Source organism: Neovison vison, chromosome 4, assembly GCF_020171115.1.
Source record: "Neovison vison isolate M4711 chromosome 4, ASM_NN_V1, whole genome shotgun sequence".
NCBI lineage: Eukaryota > Metazoa > Chordata > Mammalia > Carnivora > Mustelidae > Neogale > Neogale vison.
In genome coordinates, this window is record NC_058094.1 from 133,221,628 (window position 1) to 133,245,854 (window position 24,227).

Sequence of the window (24,227 nt, forward strand, 5' to 3'; positions counted from 1 at the left end):
TGTCATAGGACTGTATTTTTCCCCCATCTGTGAACAAGCTCTCTCCGTGTGCTAGTCCAAGTGACTACCATTTATCCAATACTCCCCCATTCCATTGACTCCAGCCCAATGAGAACATCTTCCCCAGGAGCTCTGGTGGGAAGGTCCAGAGATGGGTCTTGATCTGTCCAGCTTAGGACACATGTCCTCCTTTGGCTCTACTGTTGTGTGCACAGTTTAAATTGGCCAGATTTTGGTCCATCTCATGCCCACTCTCCATGGCAGTTGTTAGATATTGGTTTTTAAATAGGTAGGGGTAGTTGTTAGATATTTCCAGATACTGAGAAATAGGTTATCCACCGGAGGGAGGATTTCATTTAGCACCAACAGAGAGGGGGATAGTGCTGGACAGAGAAAAGCAACATCTGTTCCCTATATATGTCCTTACAGGATAGTAATTGTAACTCAGCCCTGCCTTACAGTGGTGGAAATTGAAACTTTTTCTCCCCGTTTCTCCGAGGAGCATCAGGATTCTAGGATTAGGATTAAACTCTAAAGAAATATGGGTTGACTGATACCAAGAATACATGACTTGACTCTTAAGAGAATCTGGGCTATTTTAGATCCATGGGTATTTTGAAAGTCTTCATTATCCTATCTTCTTGAAGAAGCACGCGCGCGTGTGTGTGTGTTTGTGTCTATAATAATGCTCTCCAGTGAACTGGCTGCATGTTTTTCTGCACTATGCAGTATCTTTGAGAGGCCCTGGTCTGTGGGGCTTTTGGACCAGAATGCTGATGTTAAGTGTTAAATAGTGCCCATCCAACTAGAGAAGCTGTCATTTTGAAGAGGAATGAATACCTGAACTTTTGAGCAAATTACCAAAGCAATTAACTAGAGAAAAAGAAGTCAGGCAGGATTAGGGCCCCCAGTCAAGGCAGAATCCATGTAATACTGGTGACAGAGGGTCTCCTCTACACCCATCCTCTTCACTCCCTTCCCCCTGAGCATTTGCACACACCTACCTCCACACGGACAGGATGCTATGCAGCCCAGGAGACGACACAGAGCCCAACCAATTTCAACAGAACCTGACATTTCCCATTTGGCCTCAAGTTTCCTTGCCACTACACATTCTTTGATCCTTCTGCACACCACCTGCCCACCCCATGTTTGTTTCAAGATTTCATTCAGTGGTCACTTTCACGTCCGCTCTTCTTAGAAAGAGCAACCCCACTTCTGTCTTCCTGGGGCACTCTCTATGTGCTCCCTACCCCAGCTCTTAACCTGACTTGTATTGTGTGTGTTGGTGGTTTTTTAAAATATACCTTCACTTGAGAGAGAGAGAGCACACAAATGGGGGAGTGGAAGGCAGAGGGAGAAGCAGACTCCCCACCTAGCAGGGAGCCCAGTGTGGGACTCGATCCCAGGATCTTGAGATCATGACCTAAGCCAAAGGCAGACACCTAACTGACTGATCCACCCAGGCGCCCCTGCGTGGGTGGTTTTAACCTGGGGGAGGCATTTCCCTTGGAGAACACTGAGACTTTCCAAGGGAATCCTTTCCCAGAGGTTATGCCTCTGTTTTTGTATTTGTTCTTAAGTGAGGTGCCTGGGAGCTCACCTCAGTGCCAGCACCCCTGCCCCCCTCCACTTGTAGGAACACCCTTCTCCTCCCTCACAAAAGACAGGTGTAACACTCAGCCATCGGGAATCCCACTTGGGTGTGGTTCTCTGAGATGGGCAGACCCATTCTTGGTGCCTGATGGAAGGACCAGTGGAATTCTTTCTTGTAGAGGAGTGAGCACGTAAGAAGTCAAAGGACCTGTCGGCAGATTCTTTTGAGCATCAGGTGATTCCCAAGTCTTCTTTCCAGCTGAACTGACAAAGAATCTAATTGGGTCATTGACTTACAGCTCATTAAACATAAATTTTATGAAAGATCAATTAAGTGATATATACCAGAGGAAGAGTTTAAAGGCTTAATTGACCTGTACTTATTCATGTGAACAAGGCTTCCTGGTGCTTAATGCCAGTAAGAATGAAAAATATGAGCCTCCATTTATGGCAAATCCCGCCCCATGCTAGCGATAAATAATCCAGTCATTTTAAAGGAATTAATTGAAAAAAGCCTCATCTAGCTCACTGTGAGAGACCCTTTCAATGAAATTTTACCTTTTTGTTGAAACAAGTGTCAAAATTTCTAAAATATTTATGCCATTTGTACTGACTGCTTTCTGTTACTTATCACAGGGATAACCACTCCATGTCAAGTAAAGAATTTAACACTGCCATGTCATGGTGAGAGGAAATAAAAATAAAAAGTTAATTTATATACATATTTTATAACAAGGAAATGTGATTAAGATAAAAAGCTCTCAAGGGTAAAGTAGTTCAATGGATGAGATGGTACGCAGTCGTGGAACAGAAATCAGTTCCGGAAAAATGAGATACTCCAAAACAGTGCCTGTTAAAAGAATTTGCTCACTCCCTGTTACATGGGGGCTTGTAGGTATCCAAATACTGTCTCTTTCAGATTCCTTTGATTACATTTAAAATTGGAAATATTTGGGGGGGCACCTGGGTATCTCAGTCAGTTCTAAGTGTCTGAGTCTTGATTTTGGCTCAGCTCATTTTCTCAGGGTCATAAGCTCAAGCCCTTCTTCAGGCTCCACACTGAGCATGGAGACAGATGGAGGTGCTCTCTCCTCCCTCTGCTCCTCCCTCCACCTCTCATGCTCTCTCTCACTCTCTTAAAAAAAAAAAAAGAAAAGAAAAAGGAAGGAAGGAAGGAACATTTTTTAAAGTATTAATATTTACAGTGCAGTAGAAACTACATCTGTTGCAACCTATTGAACTCATAATGGAAATTTTCCTATGTCAATTAAAAATGTTAGGAGCTGGTTCTTACTAGGGGATGTAGATGACAAAAATTACTAACATGCACCTACCAGTTCGCACCACTGGTTCCTGGGTACTTTGCCAGGAGTTCCCTTATTTTTGCCTTTATTCCAAGTATCTAGAACATAGGGTTCTGATTCACAGTAGATGGAGATAAAGGAGGATCATTGCTTCCTGGCTGTGAATGGCGTGCTGAGATGGCGAAGAAGCCTGTGAGACATTGTCTCTGGCTCCCATCCACGTGGCGGACGTGACCCTGGGAAGTCTCCCTTGGTAGTGACCAGCAAGTGAACAATACCGCAGGACACGTGATCTTTCCTTTGCATTTAATAAAATCACTCAAAACTGAATCTGTTACAGAAGTCCTCGGAAGATCCTTAGATGTAGTGTTTGATATTTTCTTTGGTGACTTTGTAAAAGAAAAACTCAATGAAACTCGTATTGAATGGAACACAATGGTGTTCACCTTGAGGAATTGGGAGCCTTAAATGAGCATTTTCTTCCTTACGTCTTAGCTAGAGAAATTTCCTGAAGCTCTCTTGTAGATCGAATGGTATTTGAACCATGCCGTCATAAAGTTAAGGTGGAGGACAATGAAAGGGTTAGTATTTCTTATTCAGGTTTTATGGCTGTTCATTTGGAAGAGAATTTAATCACGAATTTGTATAAGGTTTCTGCTAATGACAAATTAAGTGTGTTTTTCACATTTGCAAAAATCTTGCCATGACAACTTTTTAGCTCCAAAATGTTGTTCACACCTTAAGAGAAGAGCAAACTTGCCAGCGAATTAATTAACTCAGAAATCATGAGCTACACTTTTAGGGCCAACAGAAGACAGCAGAAAGGATATCAATGTCGTATTCCTTTTACGATTCCTAGTTAGTCACCAGTCAATTATCCGAAGAATGTTTGTGTCTCACATTTTGATTTAGGATTTCGGAGAATGGTAGCATTCTGTTTCTGGAAGGGACTTTAGAGCTCATCAGAACCCGCTTATTTTATAGAAAGGGGAAAGGCTATTCCAAGTTCAGAGCAGAACTTGGACCTCAATGTGGGATTCAGGCTCTTAATCCAGCCTTCATCCATCTGCCCCTGGATGTCAGGCTGGGGTCCCTGGACCACTGGCTTCATGGAATCAGGGACTAAGTGAGGGAGGTGAGGTGTGCACAGAAGGATGTAGAAGGCCCCAATCTCATGACAGCCAAAGCACCTCCAAGCTTTAATATTTGGGGCTTCTGTTTATCGATAAAGCAAAAAGTCTCCTGCACCCTTATCTTATTCAGAAATTGTCAAAACATGTTACAGCTCACAGGGTTAATAGTAGAAACCGAAAGATGTGAAGTCAGGGCAGGGTGAGTAAGGGTGGGGGGGGTGGTATCTGATTCCAAGCAAAGATTCTCAGACTGACAGAACTGACTGCAGACAGACATGAAAATCACAACAAGCCAGGTTGGACCCTCCTGGGAATGGTCCTTTCTATCTCCAAATCAGTGCCATCTTCGATGGCTCCCCAAGAAGTGTGGCAGGAAGTCACTCACAGGAGTCTGAGCCCTTGCAACTGCTTCTCTCTCCTTGACCTGTCCCCTGGGCTGAGTGCCCGCATCACTGCCATCGCTCTCTCCTCCCATCCTTGCCGACGCGTCCCCACCACCTGCTGCATGTGGCATTGCTCCTGTTCCTTGTCCCTCAGCACTTATGCACCCGTCCTTCCAATGCCTGTGTGACCACCCTCCTGAGAGCAGGACTGCCCTTACCCTCCTGCCCAGCTCCAGCCCCCTGGCCCCCCATGCATGGTGCATGGGCAGGGTGGGGGGGGTGGGGGAGGGGTGTTCACTGAACACCTGCCTAGCGGGTTCAACGATGCAGCTACCCAGGCCCCGGAAGGGGATCCATGAGAAGTGGAGGGCTCGCCTGGGCAAGAGGGGAGCTCCGGTCACTGCCATCTTTACTGTGTATCGTGAAAATAGTTTCACACGTACACGCTCCAGATGCCTTCTCACACCTCGTCGGTTTAGGTTTGCAGTTGGCTTAATTTAGAGCAGTGACTTTCAACTTTTTTTTTTTTTTCCCCTCAAAACTTCTGAAGGATATAAAGCAAGCCCCGACCAGCATTCTGGATCTCATAACTGGAGAGAAAGGGGACCATATGGGCTTGGAGTTCCCTGTCCACCAGCCATGCGTTCTGAGTTTCCAGGGCTTGTGTGGGTCAGGAGAATGTCCCAGCTGCAGGTGGGACCCGTTGAGAGGTCAGCTTCGGGGAGCAGACCCCTTGGGGTTACTTCCCACTCGGGAAGTGACTGCTGGTGGGAAGAAGGGGGCCTCGGGCTGCACGGAGCACCTATCTGGTGCCTGCTGTGCGTTGACCCCCTCCCTCTGACCAGTCAGTCGCATTCAACCTGTGCAAATGCACCTAGAGTTGGTATTAGCATATGGCACCGTTGATCTCTGTGTACATGTCTGTCCCCTCATCAACCATGTGTCCCCAGATTGCCTAGACTCTAGGACTGGAAATCTGTGTCCTGAGTCTGATCACAGAGCCCTTCCCATCTTGGCATACACACCCCCACAGCACTCCCCCCACACACACCAGCTGTGGAGACACACCAGGACCATTGCACTGTGATGGGCATCACGCCGAGCCCTCCCCACAGTCCTGTGGTGGCCCATGAGCCTCCTCCCAGACAAAACTGAGACAGATGGGTCCATCCAGACCCCTGCCCTAGCCACCATTCAGCTGCTTGGCTGGGATTCGAATGCAGGTCTCTGTGACTTGAAATCTTCATGCTCTTCCCCGGTGTCCTACACCACATAGAAGAAAAAGTGTGAACTTAATTGACCTACTTGTTGTGCGACAGTGACAAAAGGGAAGGCAGGGAAACAGGGGTCTGGCTTGGCCATCTGGGCCGCTGTTGATGGCTGTGCGGTGGCGCCCCTCTGAGCAGGGGTCCCCAGAATGCCATCATGTGGTGGAGTCACCCGCTGTGTGGGCAGCACAGCCGGCAGCCTTCAAGGTGCGACAGCTCATCAGCAAACAGGGACAGGGAGGGTCTGGCTGTCCTGGTTCCGAGGCAGTGTTTCCTTTCTATTTACCCTCATTAAGAGCCGGGCAACAAAAGCCAGGAAGAACGCCTGGGGAAGGCGGGCATTGTCAAAAGCATTCACTGCATTCGGACACATTGCCTTGTGCATTTCGACCTCTCTAAACAATTCCTCCTTTGTGTTCTGGTCTATACTTTTGAGCTCTGTTGTGAAATGGCTTTTTTTTTTTTTTTTAATTTTTGTTCTTTTGTTTATTTTATTTTTGGGGATCTCAAATAAGCCAGCCTCTGACGGAATGTTCTCCTTGGCTCTGTTTGGGACTTGTTAATTCTACGTTGCCAGTGTGCTGTCCCATGAAAACCATGGCTGGGTTAAGGACAGGGACGCTGGCTCCTGGTCTCGGTGCCTGATATGTGCAGTGAGCCCTGGCAACACCTATGGCCTGTATTCACAATAGGCGCCCAGCAGCTCTCTATCAGAGAACGGTTTTGAAACAAAATACAAAAAAAAAAAAAATTACAAATACTAAATAAATAAAATACACGATACTCCCAACACAACATAGTCCTTTACTTCCTGGCCCACCAGGGCTGAGATACTGAAGTTTAAAATCTGTTTCTACATGAAATTAAAAGGAAACATCCCTACTAGGCTAGGCAGCTGGTCCAAAATTGGGTGCTTCTGTCATCCTCTGGGCTTGGAGTGAGCAGTGACTTCAGAGAACCCGGGAGCGCACTCTACTTGCAAGCATAACGCATCTGTGTCTGAAGAGCTTGCTGGGTACGCTTGCCAAATGGCTACAGTGTTCCCCCATCATTAATATTTAAGTTCCATGGAACTCTGATCCTTGCAAATCTCTGGGTCTTATTTTTTCTGCTGTGGTAAAGCTCACTTAATGCTCAAGGGGCCAGAGGACCTCCACCCAAAACACTTGTTCTGGTTCTTTTTCATTTTTCTTGGAGGTGATCCTCTAAGATCACCTCTTCTTGGGACCAGATGTTCCGGTCTCATGTGTAAAAGTGAAGGGGGAGGCTAAATAAAATAAAAATGAAGAGGGGGCCAGATGCCGACACAGCACACCTTTAAAATTTCAGATGTTTATACTGAACACTTGTCAGAAGTTCCCAAACAGTATTAGCTATTTATAAATCTGTTTATATTTGGGAATGATTATGTTCTTTTTAAAAGAACTCATTTTAGAACAACTTCACAGAACTGCATCCACTGTGTCATTCTTCTGGATTTTTAAATATGCTTGCCCAGAGTCAGATAGGAGATAAAAATCCAAAAGTCTGACTCATAATGTGGTTTTTTAGGGACAGTTTTGCTCTCGATCACATATGTGCCTCGGTTCCTCCAAGTTAAAGTGTTTCTGGAAGGAGCTGTCGGGTTGGAACAGGTCTTGCTTGATTCCTCGTGCCCCGAATTCCAATCGCAGGTGAGTCAGGCAGGTTGGTGTGGAAACGTGCTGGCTGACCTGTCCTTGCCGTGTCTTGTCCAGTGAGCCTGCCCCTGGGCCCCAGCAGTCCCTGCGGCACAGACAGGGTCCCGCCGGTGCTGTCTGAGGCCGAGGAGACAGTGTCTGTCAGCAGCTGTTTTGCATCAGAAGACACAGCTGAGGACTCTGGAGTGGTGAGCTCCCCATCAGACATCATCTCCCTGGACTCCCAACACGACAGCTTGAAATCCAAAGATAAGTGGGCCACAGACCAAGAAGACGGCAGTGACCAGGACCTGGCTGGAACTCCAGAACCGGGTCCCCACAAGAGCCCCACGTGGGAGAGGAACAACTCTGGGAACTGGCATCCAAGGTGAGTGAGGGGACAACTGGGCGGGGAGGGGGGCATCCTAGCTTCGGGGAGGAAGGTCTTTTGTTCACAGTAACGTGGCCAACGCGTGGCAGGTGCCCTCCAAAGTTGCCACTCCCCAATGCGGGGGTTCGCGACCCACAACCCGGTCTTCAGACTCTTTCCAGACTTGTAGGTGGTTATAAGCCGTACCTGAGATTGGCTTGTTTCTCCTTTTATATAAATGGTACCATATACTCAGTGTCCTTTCTCACTCAACATCATGTTTTTAACATCGATCCATGATGATATGTGTGTCATGAGTTCATTTATTTTTCTACTTTTTAATTAATGGGCACTTAGGTCATACTGGTTTTCCACAGCACTGGAAACAATGAGAAAGTCAGACGTATGTCTCCTTTTACATACAGAGCGCTTCCTAGAGGACAAATTAGTGCACATCCAGAAAAACCCATCCTCAACTGTGGACTGTGGCCAAATTGCTCTCCAAAACAAGTGTCTGGGTTTACAGGCCCTACAGTGGTCTCCAGCGGCCTGACATCCACACCTGCACCAACACCTGTGCTCAGTGCACCACCGCTTCTCACGAGTACAAGTGTGAGAAGGTGGCATGTCATGTGCTTTTCACGGTTTTCTGATTAGTGAGAATGCGCATCTTGTCATATGTGCATTACCACTTTGATTGTCTTCTTGCATGACTTGCCTTTCTATAGACTGTCCTTTTTAATTTTATTTTTTATTTTTCATTTTTTTGAGAGAGAGAAGAGTGTGCCCAAGAATGGGGAGAGGGATAGAGGAGGAGGCAGAGAGAGAATCTCACGCAGGCTCCATGCCCAGCACAGAGCCTGACTCAGGGCTAGATCCCATGACCTGAGATCACACGACCTGTTCCAGAATTAAGAATTGGGTACTTGGGGTGCCTGGGTGGCTCAGTGGGTTAAAGCCTCTGCTTTCGGCTCAGGTCATGATCCCAAGGTCCTGGGATCAAGCCCCATATCGGGGAGCCTGCTTCCTCCTCTCTCTCTGCCTGCCTCTCTGCCTACTTGTGATCTCTGTCTGTCAAATAAATAAATAAAATATTTAAAAAAAAAAAAAAAAAAAGAATTGGGTACTTAACCAACCGAGCCATCCAGGCACCCCCATAGATTGCCCTTTAAAAAAAAAGAAAAAAAAAAAAAACAAGAAACAAAAACTAAAACAAAAAAGCAAAACAAAAACCAAAAACTGGGACGTTACTTTTTTTAAAAAAATTCTCTAATTTCTTCTCACTCTGTCAATCAGTTCTTTACTCCGCACACGGAGTCTTTAAGACTGTGCCTTGAATGAAACTTTGTCTTCTCGTTGCATAAAAATTGCTTTTTGATTTTAATATTCTTAAATTTGTCCCTTTTCTCCTGAATGTGTATAGTCTTTGCATTTTAAGAGACCCTTCTCATACCCTGAACGACTAAAGATTATCTGAATTTCTTATAAAAGTTTAGTGTTGCTTTCTCACATTCAGGCTTCTCAACTACCTGGGTTTATTTTCGGGTGTGATGTGGAGAAGGAAATCTATTTTTTTCTCGCTGACTCCCAGCCCTACTTTGGATTACGTATATGCCCCCCGTTCTCTGTTTGGTAGACCTGGCTTATCTGTCTGACCTTGTCCCAGCACCCCACTGCCGTTGTCTCTTTCTTCAAAACAAATGAATGCCTTTGTATTTTTCATGTTTAGCTCCCACTTTGTCCATATGAACACACAAATCTTTACCTGGTTAATGTCATTGTAGTGTCAGTAATAATTTATTTTGATTTCTTTTTACCTCAGGATTTATTGTGAGCATTTGCCTATTTGTTAATTACACCCTCTAATAGTTTTACTGTATAGCTCGTCAATCTTATGGACCATTTCAAGGCCAAGTTTGTATTTCATCTGACAGGAAATTAGAAGGTAGCAATTGCTCCCTTCCTCCCCCACACCCTCATCCTTCTCTCTCTCTCTCTCTCCCCCTCACACACACACACACACACACACACACGCATACACAGTGTGTTAGCCTGTGCTGTTTGCATCGATGAGAGCAGAGAAAAATTATGGTATTTCATTCTTCATCCAATAAACATTAAAAAAAAAAAAAAAAGTCGCTTTCTACAGTAATCTCCAGGTCTGTTCTGTGAGTTTGCATGGAGATTGCACACCTGAGTCCTACATCTGAGGCTAATCAGACATTTTAAATTCTGGCCCCTAGGGATGCCCATGTTAGTCATCCTTTGCTTTGCTAGCATTGACCCCTGATGTAAAATCTTGCTGACTCCTATCCAAATAGGAGAGTTAATGTTGCCTGTGGCCACAGCCAGGATAATCATGGAGTGTTTGGAACTTGATCCTTTATCCCAGCAGGGAGTAGGGCATGTTTTTCTGCCCTCATCTCTGGGGGGCCATGGAATTTGAGAGTCACAGGGTGGGGAGCCTGGGGCCTCTGTCCGGCCCACGGCCAGCGCTAAGTAGTGGCCTGGCCTTTGCGAGTCCTCATAACTTTACAGGCCCTGTGGTCTGCTTGTGCACATACAGTTAACGCCTCCTACCTCTCAGGGGTGTGATAAGCCTATAAATGCCCAGTGTGCGGAGTAGAGTACACACTGCCTGGTTATCAGATAGGAACATTGTCAAAATTACTACTGTTAGTTTAGGAAAGGGGCACCATGTATTCTCTGGGCTTCCAAAAGCCCAGCGGTCTAAGGAAGATGAAGGTAGTCTCTGCGCCTCCCAGCCCTGTCTGTGCGATTCCCCTGTCTGACTCAGAGTGAGATCCACACTCTGCCTTGGACTTTTTAGGGAATGACCATAGTTAGTGCGATATTGTGATTCATAAAAAATATCGATTTTGTCAAATGACAAAAACATAAACCTCATAAATAGTTGGTCTTCATCCACAGTTTCTGGTGCCAGCTCCCAAAAACCATGGAATTTCCTGAATGTTGAGAGTGATAAAGGCCTTTTGTTATGTTAACGAGATGACTTTTGGAAAGCACCTTTGGATGGGGGCTGGTTGCCCAGGGAGCCAACCAGGTGACTAAAAGGTAGAACTTTCAGCACCACTCCCTGACCTTCCTGGGAGGGGAGAAGGGCTAGAGATAAAATCAGCCAATGGCCAGGGACTTAGTCAATCGTGATGATGCAATGAAGCCTCCATAAAACCCCAAAAGGACTGCGTTGGAGAGCTTCTGGGTTGGTGAGCACCAGCAGGTTGGGGAGACTGCTCCTGGAGAAGCATGGAAGACCCTTCCCCTACCTCTCCTTATGCATCTCTTCTTCTGGCTCATATGCCTTATGATGTCCTTTAATCAACTGGCCAACCTTAGCTTTTCTGGGACTTCTGTGAGTCATGCTAGCACATTAATTGAACCTAAGGAGGAGGGCATTGGAGCCTCCATTTTGCAGTGCTCAGTGGTCAGAAGCAGGAGCCTGGGGTCTCAAGTGTGGGGGTGAGGGGCAGCCTGGTGGGACTGAGCCCTCCACCTGTGTGGTCGGATGGTGTCTCTGGGTCCTTAGTGTGAGAAACGAGTTGAATTCTTGGACATCCTGCTGGAGTCAGAGAAATGCTTGCCATTGTACACAGGGCAATCTCCCCTCCAACATCCATATTGAGTCCAGGAACACCTAAGAAGTTTATTTTGCAGGAGTGCACGCCCCTGACAAGTTAGAGCGGTTCCGAGACTGCGGTGTGGTGTCGCATCCTCATCTCCAGTATGATTTTCCACCAAGCTCGGAGTAACGGAGAAGCAGGTAGAAAGCGAGGGTTTCCACTCAAAGGCTCACAGGGCCAGGCAGAGAACGAAGGTGAGCGACGACAGGGAGCAGCCCTGAAGTCTCCGTCCTCTCTTGAAAGCAGCCTTGCTCCCTTCTTCCAGACTTACCCGCAGGGATCGCGGACCCAGCATGGCCGGCTTTTGAAGAGAAGCCAGAAATCCAAATTTTTATGGGAGGCCCCCAAGTTTTAAATGTTGGCAACCAAGGCAGACAGTCGAGCCAAACCAAACAGGTCTGTGTGCTGAGCGGCCCCGCTCCCAGATGTGCTCTCCACTGAGTATTAAGGAGCGCCCTGACCCTTCCCCTTCTGCCTGCTCTTTTCCAGCTTTGGAATATCCTTGTCATTGCCCAGGTGTCTCCTGTGAGAAAGCTCTTGGAAAATATCTTCAGATATGTGCGGCAACTCCCTCTAGCCTCCTCTTTGTGAAATAAGAAAGCCTCTTCCAAATCCTGCAGGAAAGCAGCCCGTTTCAATAGCCCCCCTCTGTCCTGCCTCCCAGTGTTCCTGGGATAAGGCTCTATTAAGCACTGCATTAGAAATGCTGTTCTGTGCCTTCCACTGTCCACACTGTCAAGCTGAAAGTACTCCCTTCTACAAGTACTCCCCTCTGTTGCGTGGATATGGAGAGAAAACATCTCTTTGGATGAACATGGTGCGTTCCAGAGGCACGCTCTGTGGTCCGTTCTGCAGCTCCGGGTGCACTGAGAGTTTGAGCAGGAAGAAGGCAGGGAAGGCTGGAGGGGGCAGGATGAGGTGGGGCCAGACCCAGGGGTGGAGGGGAGTGGGCACCAGGATTGGGTCAGAGGTCCAGTCTGCAGAACCTGGGTGAGCCAGGCCCATTTCAGGGGTCCAGAGCAGCCCGTGGTCAGGCTCAGTAGGATGAGAACCCAGACTGGGGCAGGGGGTTGCCAGTCCCAGATCCAGCTGAAATTGTGTGAGAGCAGAACCCAGCACTGTTCGTGGAGCTGCGGCCTTGAGCTCAGCCACCTGGACAGAAAATGACATCGGAACACTGGACAGGAGCACCCGTGTTCTGTGGGGATGAGAGAAACAGTAAGGTAGACCCAGTTTCCTGACATCCCGCACCCCCTGGGTGGGGGGACAGGCAGGACAAACAGGGACCTGGCAGCAGCACTCACTCAACACTTCTCTGTGCCCCTGAAACACGTGCCTCATCTCTCCTCCAAGGAGATGGCACCCCTATTCTCAATGCCACCTGCTGGTCCCCAGATCCAGCCTCCTGGCTCTGCCCTGTGTGATTCTGATACCTAGTTTCTGCAGGTAAGAAAGGATGTTCCTCTTGTGTGGCCAAAAGCAATGATCTGGGCAGGGCCATGGCCAGGAGACCAGGCCATCCTCTGAATGCCAAGCCCTGGGAGGTGTGGGCAAACCTGGCCAGGCTGGGTCTCCCCAGCTGGGGTGCATTCAGAGAGGTGGCAAAGCCGTCCTCCACAGTCTCAGCCACCCGCAGCTTGTAGCATGTGTACGCTGGGGCCAGTCCCCAGCAAGATAAGGGAGCGTTTGTGGCTTTCTGCTCTGCCCAAGGACCCTATCCTTTTGCCAGCCCTTTGTTACTCAGGTAGTCACAGAATGCTGGTGGCAACAGACACTTTGTGACCTGAGTGAGAAGACCCTGCGGAGTGAGGTCCCTGTTTGCTTGGTTCTTCTTCTTTTCTCTACGCCCTGTAGACATCAAAGCCATCTGAATGGCTTCAGCTAGGGTTGCCTCTGGTCCTGTATTGACAAATTGGAGGTCAAGTACGTTTTCCTCCAGGACTCCTGTCGTTTTCGCCTCAGCTTAAAGCGTCCTTCTGGAACTACTCAGTCCAGTGATAAAGTTCACGGCTCTGTTCCCTCCACTTGATTCTGAGGCCCTGCTCCGGCTGCTACAGCCACCCACTGGCTGGGCTTCCCTAAATGCCCTTGGAACCAGGGTTTTGAATTCTTCAAGAGTTTCAAGAATAAATACTGGTTTTCTAAAAAAGAGCAAGTGTGAGTGCCTGGTAATAATTGGAATACCGTTTATGTGCTGTGATCTGCAAATGATGTTTTCCATCAAGTCGTTCAGTTGGACCCAATTATAATCTTTTGCTGCAAAATAAGTCTGTGCACTTAACACAAACTGGGGACAACACATTCCCAGAGTTTTCCTCTAGACTTAGCGTAGCCAATAAACAAGCCCAAGGAAGAATTCAGCCCAAGAGCACAGAAAAACACAGATGCACAGGGGATGATCGCCCCTTATTTTGGGGACACCTGGGAGTGGCCCTGGGTCAGCTCTGCCCAGGGCAGGAGTCATATCCTGGGACCTCATCTCCTCCCAGATTTGTTTAAATGTCTCCCCCCAGATGCATCTTCCTTTTGTATATGGCCTGAGCCAACATTCCTGAAACTTAAAGAAAAACTCCATGTGAAGAGGAAAAAGTCCAGAATCAGACTGCCTGGGGTCAAGTCTGCTCGTTGTTGGAGGCTTTGCCCTTGCACCAAAAACTTGACCTTCCATCGATTTCCTTAGTGCATGGAGAGATGCAGGACCTCTCCCTCTTAGAAGAGTGCCTGATGTACTGGCAGCCTTCCAAACGTGACAGCTGGTATTGTTAGTTGCTAAGTTAGTTTTCACAACTGCCTGAGGAAGAATAGAAAGGTGATTTGTTGATTTGTATACTCTGTATCTAGCTCTGATTATCTGCCTCTTTAAACTCTGTAGCGCCTTTGGAAAGAAACAATGTGTCTATGTGATAAGGGGAGAAAACAGAGAGGATTTTGCCTCCTACCTTCCTGGGGGGCATTACAGTGGAATGTGTGTTATTTCTAAGCCTTTGAATCTGGAAGGCAGTCTTGCTGTAATCAAACAATGTATCTATCAGAGTATCAACCTTGTGGGACTGTAAATTCTGGGTGCCTTTGGGAAACATTCCCACAGCAGCCAGGAGTAGGTGAGAGGTTGGATAAGTGTGTTTCAGGCTGTGTTCCTTAAAGGTAGGACCCCACTGAAAGCGGATTAGAGCTACAAAGGACAGAAGGTGGAGCCCCTTCAGGAGAAGCCCCCCCCCCACTGTCTTGCCTGCCATCCCCCTCACTCCCTGCCATCCTCTTCCTTGCCATCCCCAAGTCCATCTCAGCCCCAGCTGACAGCAGGTGGTAGGCATGAGGACATTAGCAGTGAGACCTGTGGGGCTCTATAGGGCATGAGTTTCTGGTCACATCGAGGAACTGAGGGTGTGTGGGACAGCAAAGGGGCTGGAAGAGACAGGGTCCTGCCTTTCCACTGGCTGATGCTGGCCAGGGAGCCCCAGGACTCTACAACCACAAGAACTCTGTGACCAGCAGCACCTAGAAGCATCTCAGACCTTCTAGAAGCCTAGAACTTTGTGAGAGTACCTAGAATTATTTAACACATCCTAAAACCCAGATACTTTTTATGTAACTACGTTTACAAAGGAACATTTAAAAACCACTCCAAAACAAAACAAAAGCAAACAAACAAACAAACAAACAAACAAAAAAAACCCTCAAAAAATACATACATACATACATACATACTTACCTCTTAAGTCTTTGCAAAACTGGGTTGCTCCATAGAGTTGCTCTGTCCGTGTTCGGCTGCTGAGCCCTTGCCAGGCGGCTGACCCAAATGCAGATGTGTGGGAGTGTAGAAGACACAGACTTTGGGGTAAAGAAAAGAGTTCTTCATATTAACTACATGATAATACGTAATGACAATAATGTGGCATAAGTGTTGGGTTAAATCAAGTATACCAATTAGGGTGTAATAAAAGTGAAGTAAAGTACTTAATTAAAATTAATCTCACCTATTTCTCCTATTTTTTTTTAAAGATTTTATTTATTTATTTGACAGACAGAGATCACAAGTAGACAGAGAGGCAGGCAGAGAGAGAGAGAGAGAGGGAAGCAGGCTCCCCGCTGAGCAGGGAACCCGTTGCGGGACTCGATCCCAGGACCCTGAGATCATGACCCGAGCCGAAGGCAGCGGCTTAACCCACTGAGCCACCCAGGCGCCAGTCTCCTATTTTTTTTTCCACAAGATTTTAAATTATATGTATGGCTCCTATTCTATTTTTAGGGGACACAGTGATTCTACAACTCTGAAGCTCCATAAATACTGGAACAGTTGTAAATGGAATGGGAAGTTGAACACATATGATTGCCCTCAGCTGTAGACTTTCCCAAGCTTCTTGCCTTTCGTTTATCAAGTAATTGTTTTGAAAATGCACAAGTCAGTTTGGCTGTCCTCAACAAATTGAATTGCTACCTGAAAGGGACATTTTTTTCCTCTCAGACTTTTTTTTTTTTTTAATTCTGCCATTGAATAAATTAATTAAGGAAACTCCTTTGGCTACAACAGAAAGAGAAATGACCAGGGCACCTGGATGGCTCCATTGGTTAAGCATCTTCCTTTGGCTCAGGTCATTACTCCAGGGTCATGGGATCGAGCCCCACGTCGGGCTTCCTGGTTACTGAGGAGTCTGCTTCTCTTTCTCCCTCCGCCTCTCTCCCTCTGCCTCTCCCCCTGCTCCTAGTTTCTCTCTCTCCAATAAATAAATGAAATCTTAAAAAAGAGAGAGAGAAATGACCCCACAAGCCTCATTGGGTCAGAATCAGTCCACGTTCTTTTATTCTTTCTCATATAAAATGACAACAAAAAAAAACAAAACTTATCTGTCTGGGGCTGATTTGACACAACTGCTCCTACCAGTCCTATCGCCAGAAGCTGGCAAGGCCGTGAGCTGCAGGAGGGGCTAGGTCACCCTGACGCCCTCACCCCCCTGCCCTTTGTCCCTCACACTCGATGCAGAAGTCGCTGCAAGCTGGGTTCTCTGCAGCTGCACTCGGTGTGAGAAAATGCTGCTGGTCGTGTTTGTTCAGGGTGTACGACCCTGTATCAGAATGTCTGCACTGTGTGTGTGTTTGCTCTTTGTTTTTCTTGGTCTTTCGCCAAAATAGACTGTCAACACAAAACTGTCTGAAGGCTGGGGTGTACGTGGGGGGACACGGAAGGTGCCCAGGAGAGGAACATCTGTGCGCGTTCACTTTCAGCTACGTAGAAGTGGCTGCTTCTTGCCAGCTCTCGACTCCAGGGACACATTCTCGGGCTCTCCTGCTTAGCCCACAGAATGCTGACCTCCAAGCTCAGGGACAAAGGGCTTTGGACTGGTTTTTGTAGGGACAGAGGAATAGTTACAATCTGTAACTAACCCTCTGGGGGCAAGTAGAGAGCAGTGGGCGAGGAAGGAAAAGCAAATATCACTCAATCTCTCCCTCATGAGATTTTACATTGGCAAGCAAAATAGATACGTTGACGTTGGCTTTGGGTTTTTCCAGAAAACATTCGCGTGGTCGGGGCCCAGAGCACAGGTTCCCCTGCTTTGCATTACGGGAGGAGCCGGTTGCACAAGCCAAGTAGGTCAACAGCCTTGGGGGCAGCACCCCAGCCAAGGACCCTGGACAGACCCTCCCTCCTAGGCTGGCAGCTCCCATCACTGTCCACTCCGTCCCCTTGGGCAGGCAGGGCCCCAAGGAGGCCAGCCCACATCGGAGGGTCTGGTCAGAGGGCCGCAGGAGGTGCAAGGCGGGGAGTGGTTTGGAATGGGACTGAGTGACAGCATCCAGGGAATCTGAGGCAGGCAGAGGAAAGGGGACACAGGAGAGCAGAAGCAGGGAGGAGGGACTAGAACTCTAGAACTCGGGTAGGGTCCCCAGACTTCAGCAGGAAGACTTGGACTGTGGAGGGGTGGGGAAGAGCTGAGGAGCCCCAAGCCCTTGGGGTTTGGCTACCGATGGCTTTTTAGGGGGCAGCTCAGGCTGACTGAGACTCACTGGGATTGTTAAGCACTGATAATGGAATAAAATAATGTACTGTGCAAATCATGCACCATATCCCAAAAATGTGAACTACTTTGCAAAAAAAAGAGTTATCACTCATGGTCAGAAAAGGGCCCAAAGTGTTACTTTTAATTTGGCCATTTAAAACATCACCTACGGGACGCCTGGGTGGCTCAGTTGGTTAAGCAGCTGCCTTCGGCTCAGGTCATGATCCCAGTGTCCTGGGATCGAGTCCCACATCGGGCTCCTTGCTCGGCAGGGAGCCTGCTTCTCCCTCTGCCTCTGCCTGCCTCTCTGTCTGCCTGTGCTCGCTCTCTCTCCCTCTCTCTCTGACAAATAAATAAATAAAATCTTTAAAAAAAATAAAATAAAAATAAAAAAAAATAAAACATCACCTACTGGGGCACCTGGGTGGCTCAGTCTATTATGCGTCCGACTCTTAATTTCGGGTCAGGTCATGATCTCAGGGTCGTGAGATGGAGCCTCATGTCAGGCTCCGTGATCAGTGTGGAGTCTGCTTGAGGTTCTCTCTCTCCTCTGCCCCTTCCCCTGCTCTCTGTCTCTCTCTCGAATAAATAAAATCTTTAAAAATATGTTAAAGATTGCCTATTGTCCAAGCTCTCCTGTACCAAAATGAGTGTACTTCTAAGACAAAAGGGATAGCAGACTCCCTGTAGTTCATTCTTTTCAACAAATCCCAGGGGTGGGTGGTGGTGGTCTAAATTTCTACAGCCCTTGTCCATGGACGTTTGCTGGTTCCAGACCATCAAGCTCCTCCCATGCATATGCCTTGATTTCCTCACGTAACATGCTGCCTTAGGACTTGAGCTGTGACTCCACACTGACTCCAGGTTCAAAATCGATTTTAATGCCCTTTGAAATCAACATGCAGTGTTGCTAGATGCTTTGGAATTCCTCCCATAAATTCGATGAACACTGTTTTGTTTCTCTTTTGCTTGCTGTGGGATCATTTCCTTAAGGCAAATTACCAAAAGAGACTCGTGAACCAAGTTCCCACAAAGCTAAAGTGATGTTTTGTTTCTCAATGTGCATTTCCATTCCGTGCCGGTAGCAACAAGTGTGAGGGTTTCAGCTTCCCCGCATTTCATCAGCTTGCCATGACTTTCTAGTTTAACATGTATAAAATGATAGCATTAGTGGGATTCTTATTTTAAATCGGTATTAAACTCTCATTAAGATCACTCTGTTCTCATGAAGTGATGTGGTTTAGCACGCTTTGAAGTATTTGCAGTACTTTGAAGCAAAAGTACATGTAGAATTTTGTTTAGCTGAGCCTTAAGCATCCCAAATGAAGACTGAGCATTATAAAAGTACCGTTTTCAGTTGCAAATAAAATTTTACATAGCTCTATCCATTTTTTTCTCTGCTACATATTTTTGTTAACTATGTAAATGAAATCTACTTAAACCATAAGGGTCCATAAAAGAGAAAACCACAGCTTTAATAAGATGCATTCAATTCCAGTCCAAGCAACAGCAGTAGGAAAGGCCGTCTTTGCTCTTTTCGGTCCTTATTAATTGGCCCACATGCACACAAAACCAGCCCCTTTTGTCTGGCTTGTCAGAGGACATTAGCTGAGACTAATCTGGATGCTGCTTCCTGGCTCCCAAAAGGACACAGCCACCAAGTAAGAAAGACTCATTTATCAGAACACAAACTTTGCTACGTAAGTGAGGATTGTGGAAAACACATTTCATGCATCATTAGCTGAGCCTGATTAGCAATGATGGAAATTGGTCCTCAATTTTAACAATCAGCGGAAAAGACCTTCAGCTTTCACTGAAAATAGACAATTACCCTCGACATGTCTCTGTTCTCCGCGCAGCCAAAACAGAGATAAGAGCCCTTGCAAAGGCTGCGTTGAAATTGTTCTGGCATTAGACATCCCATGGATGCTATTGTCCCAGTGACGCAAATAAGGCGAGTTCCGGCTCCCCTCAGCAGGCGGGTTGGCATCTTCCTAGATGTCCAGGTGGTGGGGCCACATGGTGCCTCTGGACACTGGAGGTGGCTGGCTTTCCCCCAGCGTTTGAGCCCATGTTAACTTGGACGGATCCATTAGTGTCTGGGCACCTGGTTTCCTATCTGTAAACAACGAGACTCCTACCTGCCTTATAAATTGCTTGTAAGGTTTGTCATAAGACCACTCGGGCAGAAGTCCTGTGTCTGGAGCCTGTGGCGTGCAGGCTGCTCCTAGAACGGAGGGACAGCAGGCAGCCCTCCCTGGGGGCTGCTTTGTCCAGTCTTGGGGGAAGGCGGTTATCACTGTCCCTATTATAACTGTTGCTACCACTCACACATGCATGTGCACGCACATGCACACCCCGACTGCGTCCCAGCAGCCCGAAGGGCAGCAGGAGTACAGAACTACATGAACCTGGCTGTGCTTTGTGCCTTCCTTGGAGAGTCCCAGAAAAGAGTAAAGAAATAAAGGAAGAGAAACACGAATGCCATTCCTTTCTCTCTGGTCTTCCCTAGACCCGAAGTGACTATAACCTCCAGTGGCGAAGAAGACCTGTTTCTCACCGGGCAGTTCCAGAAGACCCTCGAGGAGCTGGATGAAGAGCTGGAAGGTGAGCGCAACCGTCCGTCCTGCTAGTGTTACGCTGGGTGGCCATAGGCTCGGGGGGGTTATGCTTGCTGTGGCTCCAGGCGGGAAAGGTGGGTGGGAGGAACCCAGTTCCTGCAGAAGAAAGCCCAGGTGTGAGGGGCAGGCAGGTGAGCACCGCTCTCGAGATGGCTTCCCATCAGGGCTGCGGGACAGTACTGTGGACACTCTGAACTGTGGCTCCAGTGCTCTGATTGTGTGCATTGGGGGGGATTCTACACACATAAGAAAAGAAAGTTCTCCAGTGCCCAGATGAGTTTGGGAAACACTGGGTGACACAGGCAAACAGTTTCACTGACGACAACGTGCACCGCTTGGCTCGCTGACGTTTGGCACATCTCGGAGGGAAATTCGGTGCACACGGCCTCAGCAGTGAACCCGTTCACAGTGGAACGCTTGCTGTGGTACAGATAGGTGTGGGGAAGGTGATGCTTTATGGCCAAAGCAGATGCAGACCATCTCAGTAGACAATCAAGGAATCTTTCAAATAAGGGCACACGGTGGTGGTAATCCAGAAATTTCGGTATGGGCATGCCTTCAAACAAAAGTCAGAACGAAACAGAGTGCAGAGCTCATCCATAGAAGGCTTGTCGGCCTTCTGTCCTCTGAAGATGTGCTGGACAGAGCTGGAAAAGCGAAAATGGCCATCCCGTGTCCCTCTGGCTCTGACCAGAGAACCCACTGTGTCCCTTGGGGCTAATTTTGAGGTAGTTGCCCAGAGTTAGTCGTCTGCCTCTCAAGATGTGCGAGCACATCTCCCCATGCGGTTTGTGGTGCTTCTGATGAATGTGAGTAAGCTGAAGGTCAAAACCCAAAACCCACCTTTGTGTTCCATGTGAGACGGTCTTTCTGGGGGACTCAGGTTTACAGATCTAGTTTGCAAGCTACAGATGTTGGCATAATGTACCTGAACGCCTTACCTTGAGACACGGCGGCTGTGCAGAGAGGTCCTCTGTTGAGCCGTCAGAGGAGAGATGGGGGCCCCAGGTGTATGTAACTGACAAACTGAAATGGCACTTTAAAATGTACCTAAACAACTTACCGAAAAATAACCTCAGGAAGGTCAAAGCCAGGGTGTGATTACAGTAAGTCATTGGCTTGGGATTCGTACCAGGGTGGCAGTCTGTAAGACGTGTGTCTGTCCTCCTTTGCAGAACTGGAAGAAAGCTCCGAAGCTGGCAGCAGCCTGCCGACAGGCTCCGTGAATGGCGTGTCCCCTCCCTGTGTGCCAGAAGCCACCGTCCCCAAGTTCGATGAGGACACCATCCCAGTCACCTTCATCGGGGAGGTTTTCGATGACCCTGTAGATTCGGGGGTGTTTTCCAATAGAAACAACAACGCTGGTTCTTTTGACCTAGGGGGCACAGTGGGCCTGGAAGCCCCCCCGCTGCCACATCAGGGGGAGCACAGCCAGCAGCAGGGAAGGAGGGCAGAAGGGCCCGGCTCACCCGCCCCTCCCCACGACATCGGGAAAGAAAGCAAACCCACCCCATCCGACCCCTGTGAGGCTGTGAATCTGACTAAAATGGAGCCCAAGGTGACTGCAGCATTTCCCGAGGGGCCTGGCTCTGCCCTCGGTGGGAAGACGCAGGCCAGCAAGAAGGCAAGTGCCCAGCCAGTGAGGGACAGCGGAGGTGAGGGTAAGAGCTGTGGCTCGGCGCCACCATCGTGGTATCAACGGGGCCAAAACCCAGGGGGAAGTTACGGACTTAGATACGGCCTCACGACGTATAAAATCGTTCCTCCGAAATCAGAGGTGAGGTGTTATGACAGAGGGGTCTCTCTCTCAACGGGTGCCATCAAGATCGATGAGCTCGGGAATCTGGTGAGTCCCCGCGTGAACGGGGGCAGGACCACAACCCTGTCGCCATCCACCCTTGACTCGGAAACCCAACCCATTGGAAAGGTCAAAGAATTCTGGAGGTCCAACTCCCTAGAGAAACACTCTGGCCAGCCCACGGAGGGCTCCGCCAAGAGGACCCCCACTGCCGCCACGCCAGCAAAGCCACAGCCTCAAGAAAGCAGACTCCCAGGACCCCAAGTGACGTCGCCCCCGCAGCAGTCTGCCCATCGAGAAGAGGGAAGACATCCAGAGGAGGGCGGAAGCCGGCCACCCGTGCAAGCCCCTGGTCATGGGAAAGTGCCAGCAGCGAACACCACAGAAGTCCCATTTCTCAAGCCTCAGAGAAGAACATCCAGTCAGTACGTGGCCTCTGCCATTGCCAAGAAGATGGGGCCCCAGAAAGCCCCGGCTGATGTGGTGAGGAAGCATGGGCATGCCAAGGAGACCTGGGAAGGCAGAGCACCAGAGCTGGACGGACCGCCTCCCGCGAGGAGAGATGACACAGCCCCCAGGCCATACCCAGACACACGCTCCCCCACCGAGAGTGAAGCCTCAGCAGTAGGAGCCCTGCCCAGAGCACAGGACAGCAGCCCTCTGGGAAAGCTGTGCACTCCAGACTGTCCTGCTGGTGTCCACAGAGGTCCCCACGTCCCGCCTGTCAGAAATCACGTTTCTGTGACACAAAGCTGGAGCCTCAGGGGAAAGCTGAGCACCAGGAACCCTGGGACCAGCTCAGCTTCTGCCCCCAAGTACACACTGGAGGGTCCAGAGCCCCCGCCTCCCCGCCCAGGAGATGATCAGACCCCGGGCAGGACCCTGGTGAATGGCTCCCGGTGGGTCCCCATCCACGCTGAGCCTCCTTGCTCTCCGAGAGGGTCCAGCACGAATAACCACACCCAACAGGAGCCCCCAGAGCACGAGGAAAAGCCCAGTTTGTTGTGCACAGACATGCCTGAGACAGATGGTACGCTGCCATCCAGCATCTTTGGGCCAAAGAAGAAATTCCGACCCGTGGTCCAGAGGCCAGCCCCAAAAGACACGTCGCTGCACAGCGCTCTTATGGAAGCCATCCACTCGGCGGGAGGGAAGGACAGACTTCGCAAGGTGAGCGGCCAGACACCTGCCGTTAGCACATAGACACACCTTCCACATCCATCTGTGCTTAGGGGCTCCCCACGCAGATCCTCGGGGCCTTGGGGAAGGGGCCGGCTAGCGGAACAAGGAGCCGGATGCTTAGGTTTAATTTCCACCGAGGGCTTCGTCTCTCTGCCTTAGAGGGTTGAGAACCACAGAAGAGAGAAAAACCAATGGGCTTGGGGTTGTCCCATTGCCTTTAAACCCCTGAACTTCCCTGGGGAAAGGTGTCAGAGGTAAAGGGTCCATATCTGGGCCCAGGGGAGCGGAGAGGTGGGGGCGAGTGTCCCCTAACTGGTCCGGGAATGATGGTGTGAGTCAGTGAAGACTCAGGCCAGGGCCACTCCTGCCTGATGTTCCCATACCTCTGGCAGCTCAACCTGTCATTGTTCAGTAACAACTAGGACAGTGTCGGACACTCCCTCCCCAGCCAGGCATTCAGCCCCAACGCCCCACACTGGGAGCCATCTGTTCCCCTTCATAGATGAGCAGCTGAGGCAGAGCACAATCAGGGGAGCTGGCCCGAGGCCACACCACCAGCAGCTGGGGGCCCAGGATTCTCACTCGGGTCTGCAGGACTTCAAAGCATGCATGGTCTTCGGGAGGGCAGCGGCCGCACCAGCAGCTCACACGCCTGCCCTTTGCTCATTAGCTGCCCTAAGGTCAACATGCAGTCTTACCTCGGCTACTGTCCCGTGGGAAAACCTCTTCCTTCTAACTCAGGGCTGTCTGACCCTCCTAGAGCCCTCACCTGCTAGGTAGTGCTGTTGTCCCCCGGTGCTGTCCGACTTAGCATTTCTCCGTCCCGGTGACCTGTGTCGACGCTAACTATTCTAGATTGCGGAGCACACGTCCGAGGGAGGGCCCAGGAAGCCGTCCTCCACGGAGACAGAGGGCGAGCGCTCCGCGCTGCTGGCGGCCATCCGAGGGCACCGCGGTGCCTGCAGCCTGCGGCAGGTGAGAGGAGGGCATCCCAGGGCGGGATGCTCCACACTCGGTCCCCACGCAGGTTTGCAGAAGCCGGGCCAGCGCTCCCGTGTCCTAAGCGTCAGCTGTGCCACCCTCAGCGTGGGTAACGCAGGACCACGGGGGCTGGTGCAGAGGGCAGCCCCTGCAGGGGAGGGGCCAGGCCCCCGGGAGCTGTCCCCTCCTTCCCTACATGTCCACCTGGCATGGAGCATTTCCCGAGTTCTTGGGCACCCAGTGTGGCCACAGGGCTGTCTCTCCTTGAGGGCAAAGTCGCTGGTCCTCTGGCTGAG

At 49.3% G+C, this 24,227-nt stretch overlaps 1 protein-coding gene across 3 annotated transcripts in view; it reads left to right on the forward strand.

Moving 5' to 3' along the window:
* COBL (cordon-bleu WH2 repeat protein) overlaps positions 1 to 24,227 on the forward strand; it is a 260,358-nt gene that overhangs the window by 222,361 nt on the left and 13,770 nt on the right. For all 3 annotated transcript variants that reach the window (XM_044245688.1, XM_044245687.1, XM_044245686.1), the window contains exons 10-13: positions 7,421 to 7,730; positions 19,862 to 19,956; positions 21,146 to 22,938; positions 23,806 to 23,925. In XM_044245688.1, coding sequence (XP_044101623.1) covers positions 7,421 to 7,730; positions 19,862 to 19,956; positions 21,146 to 22,938; positions 23,806 to 23,925 — 2,318 coding nt within the window. The remainder of the gene's footprint in view (positions 1 to 7,420; positions 7,731 to 19,861; positions 19,957 to 21,145; positions 22,939 to 23,805; positions 23,926 to 24,227) is intronic.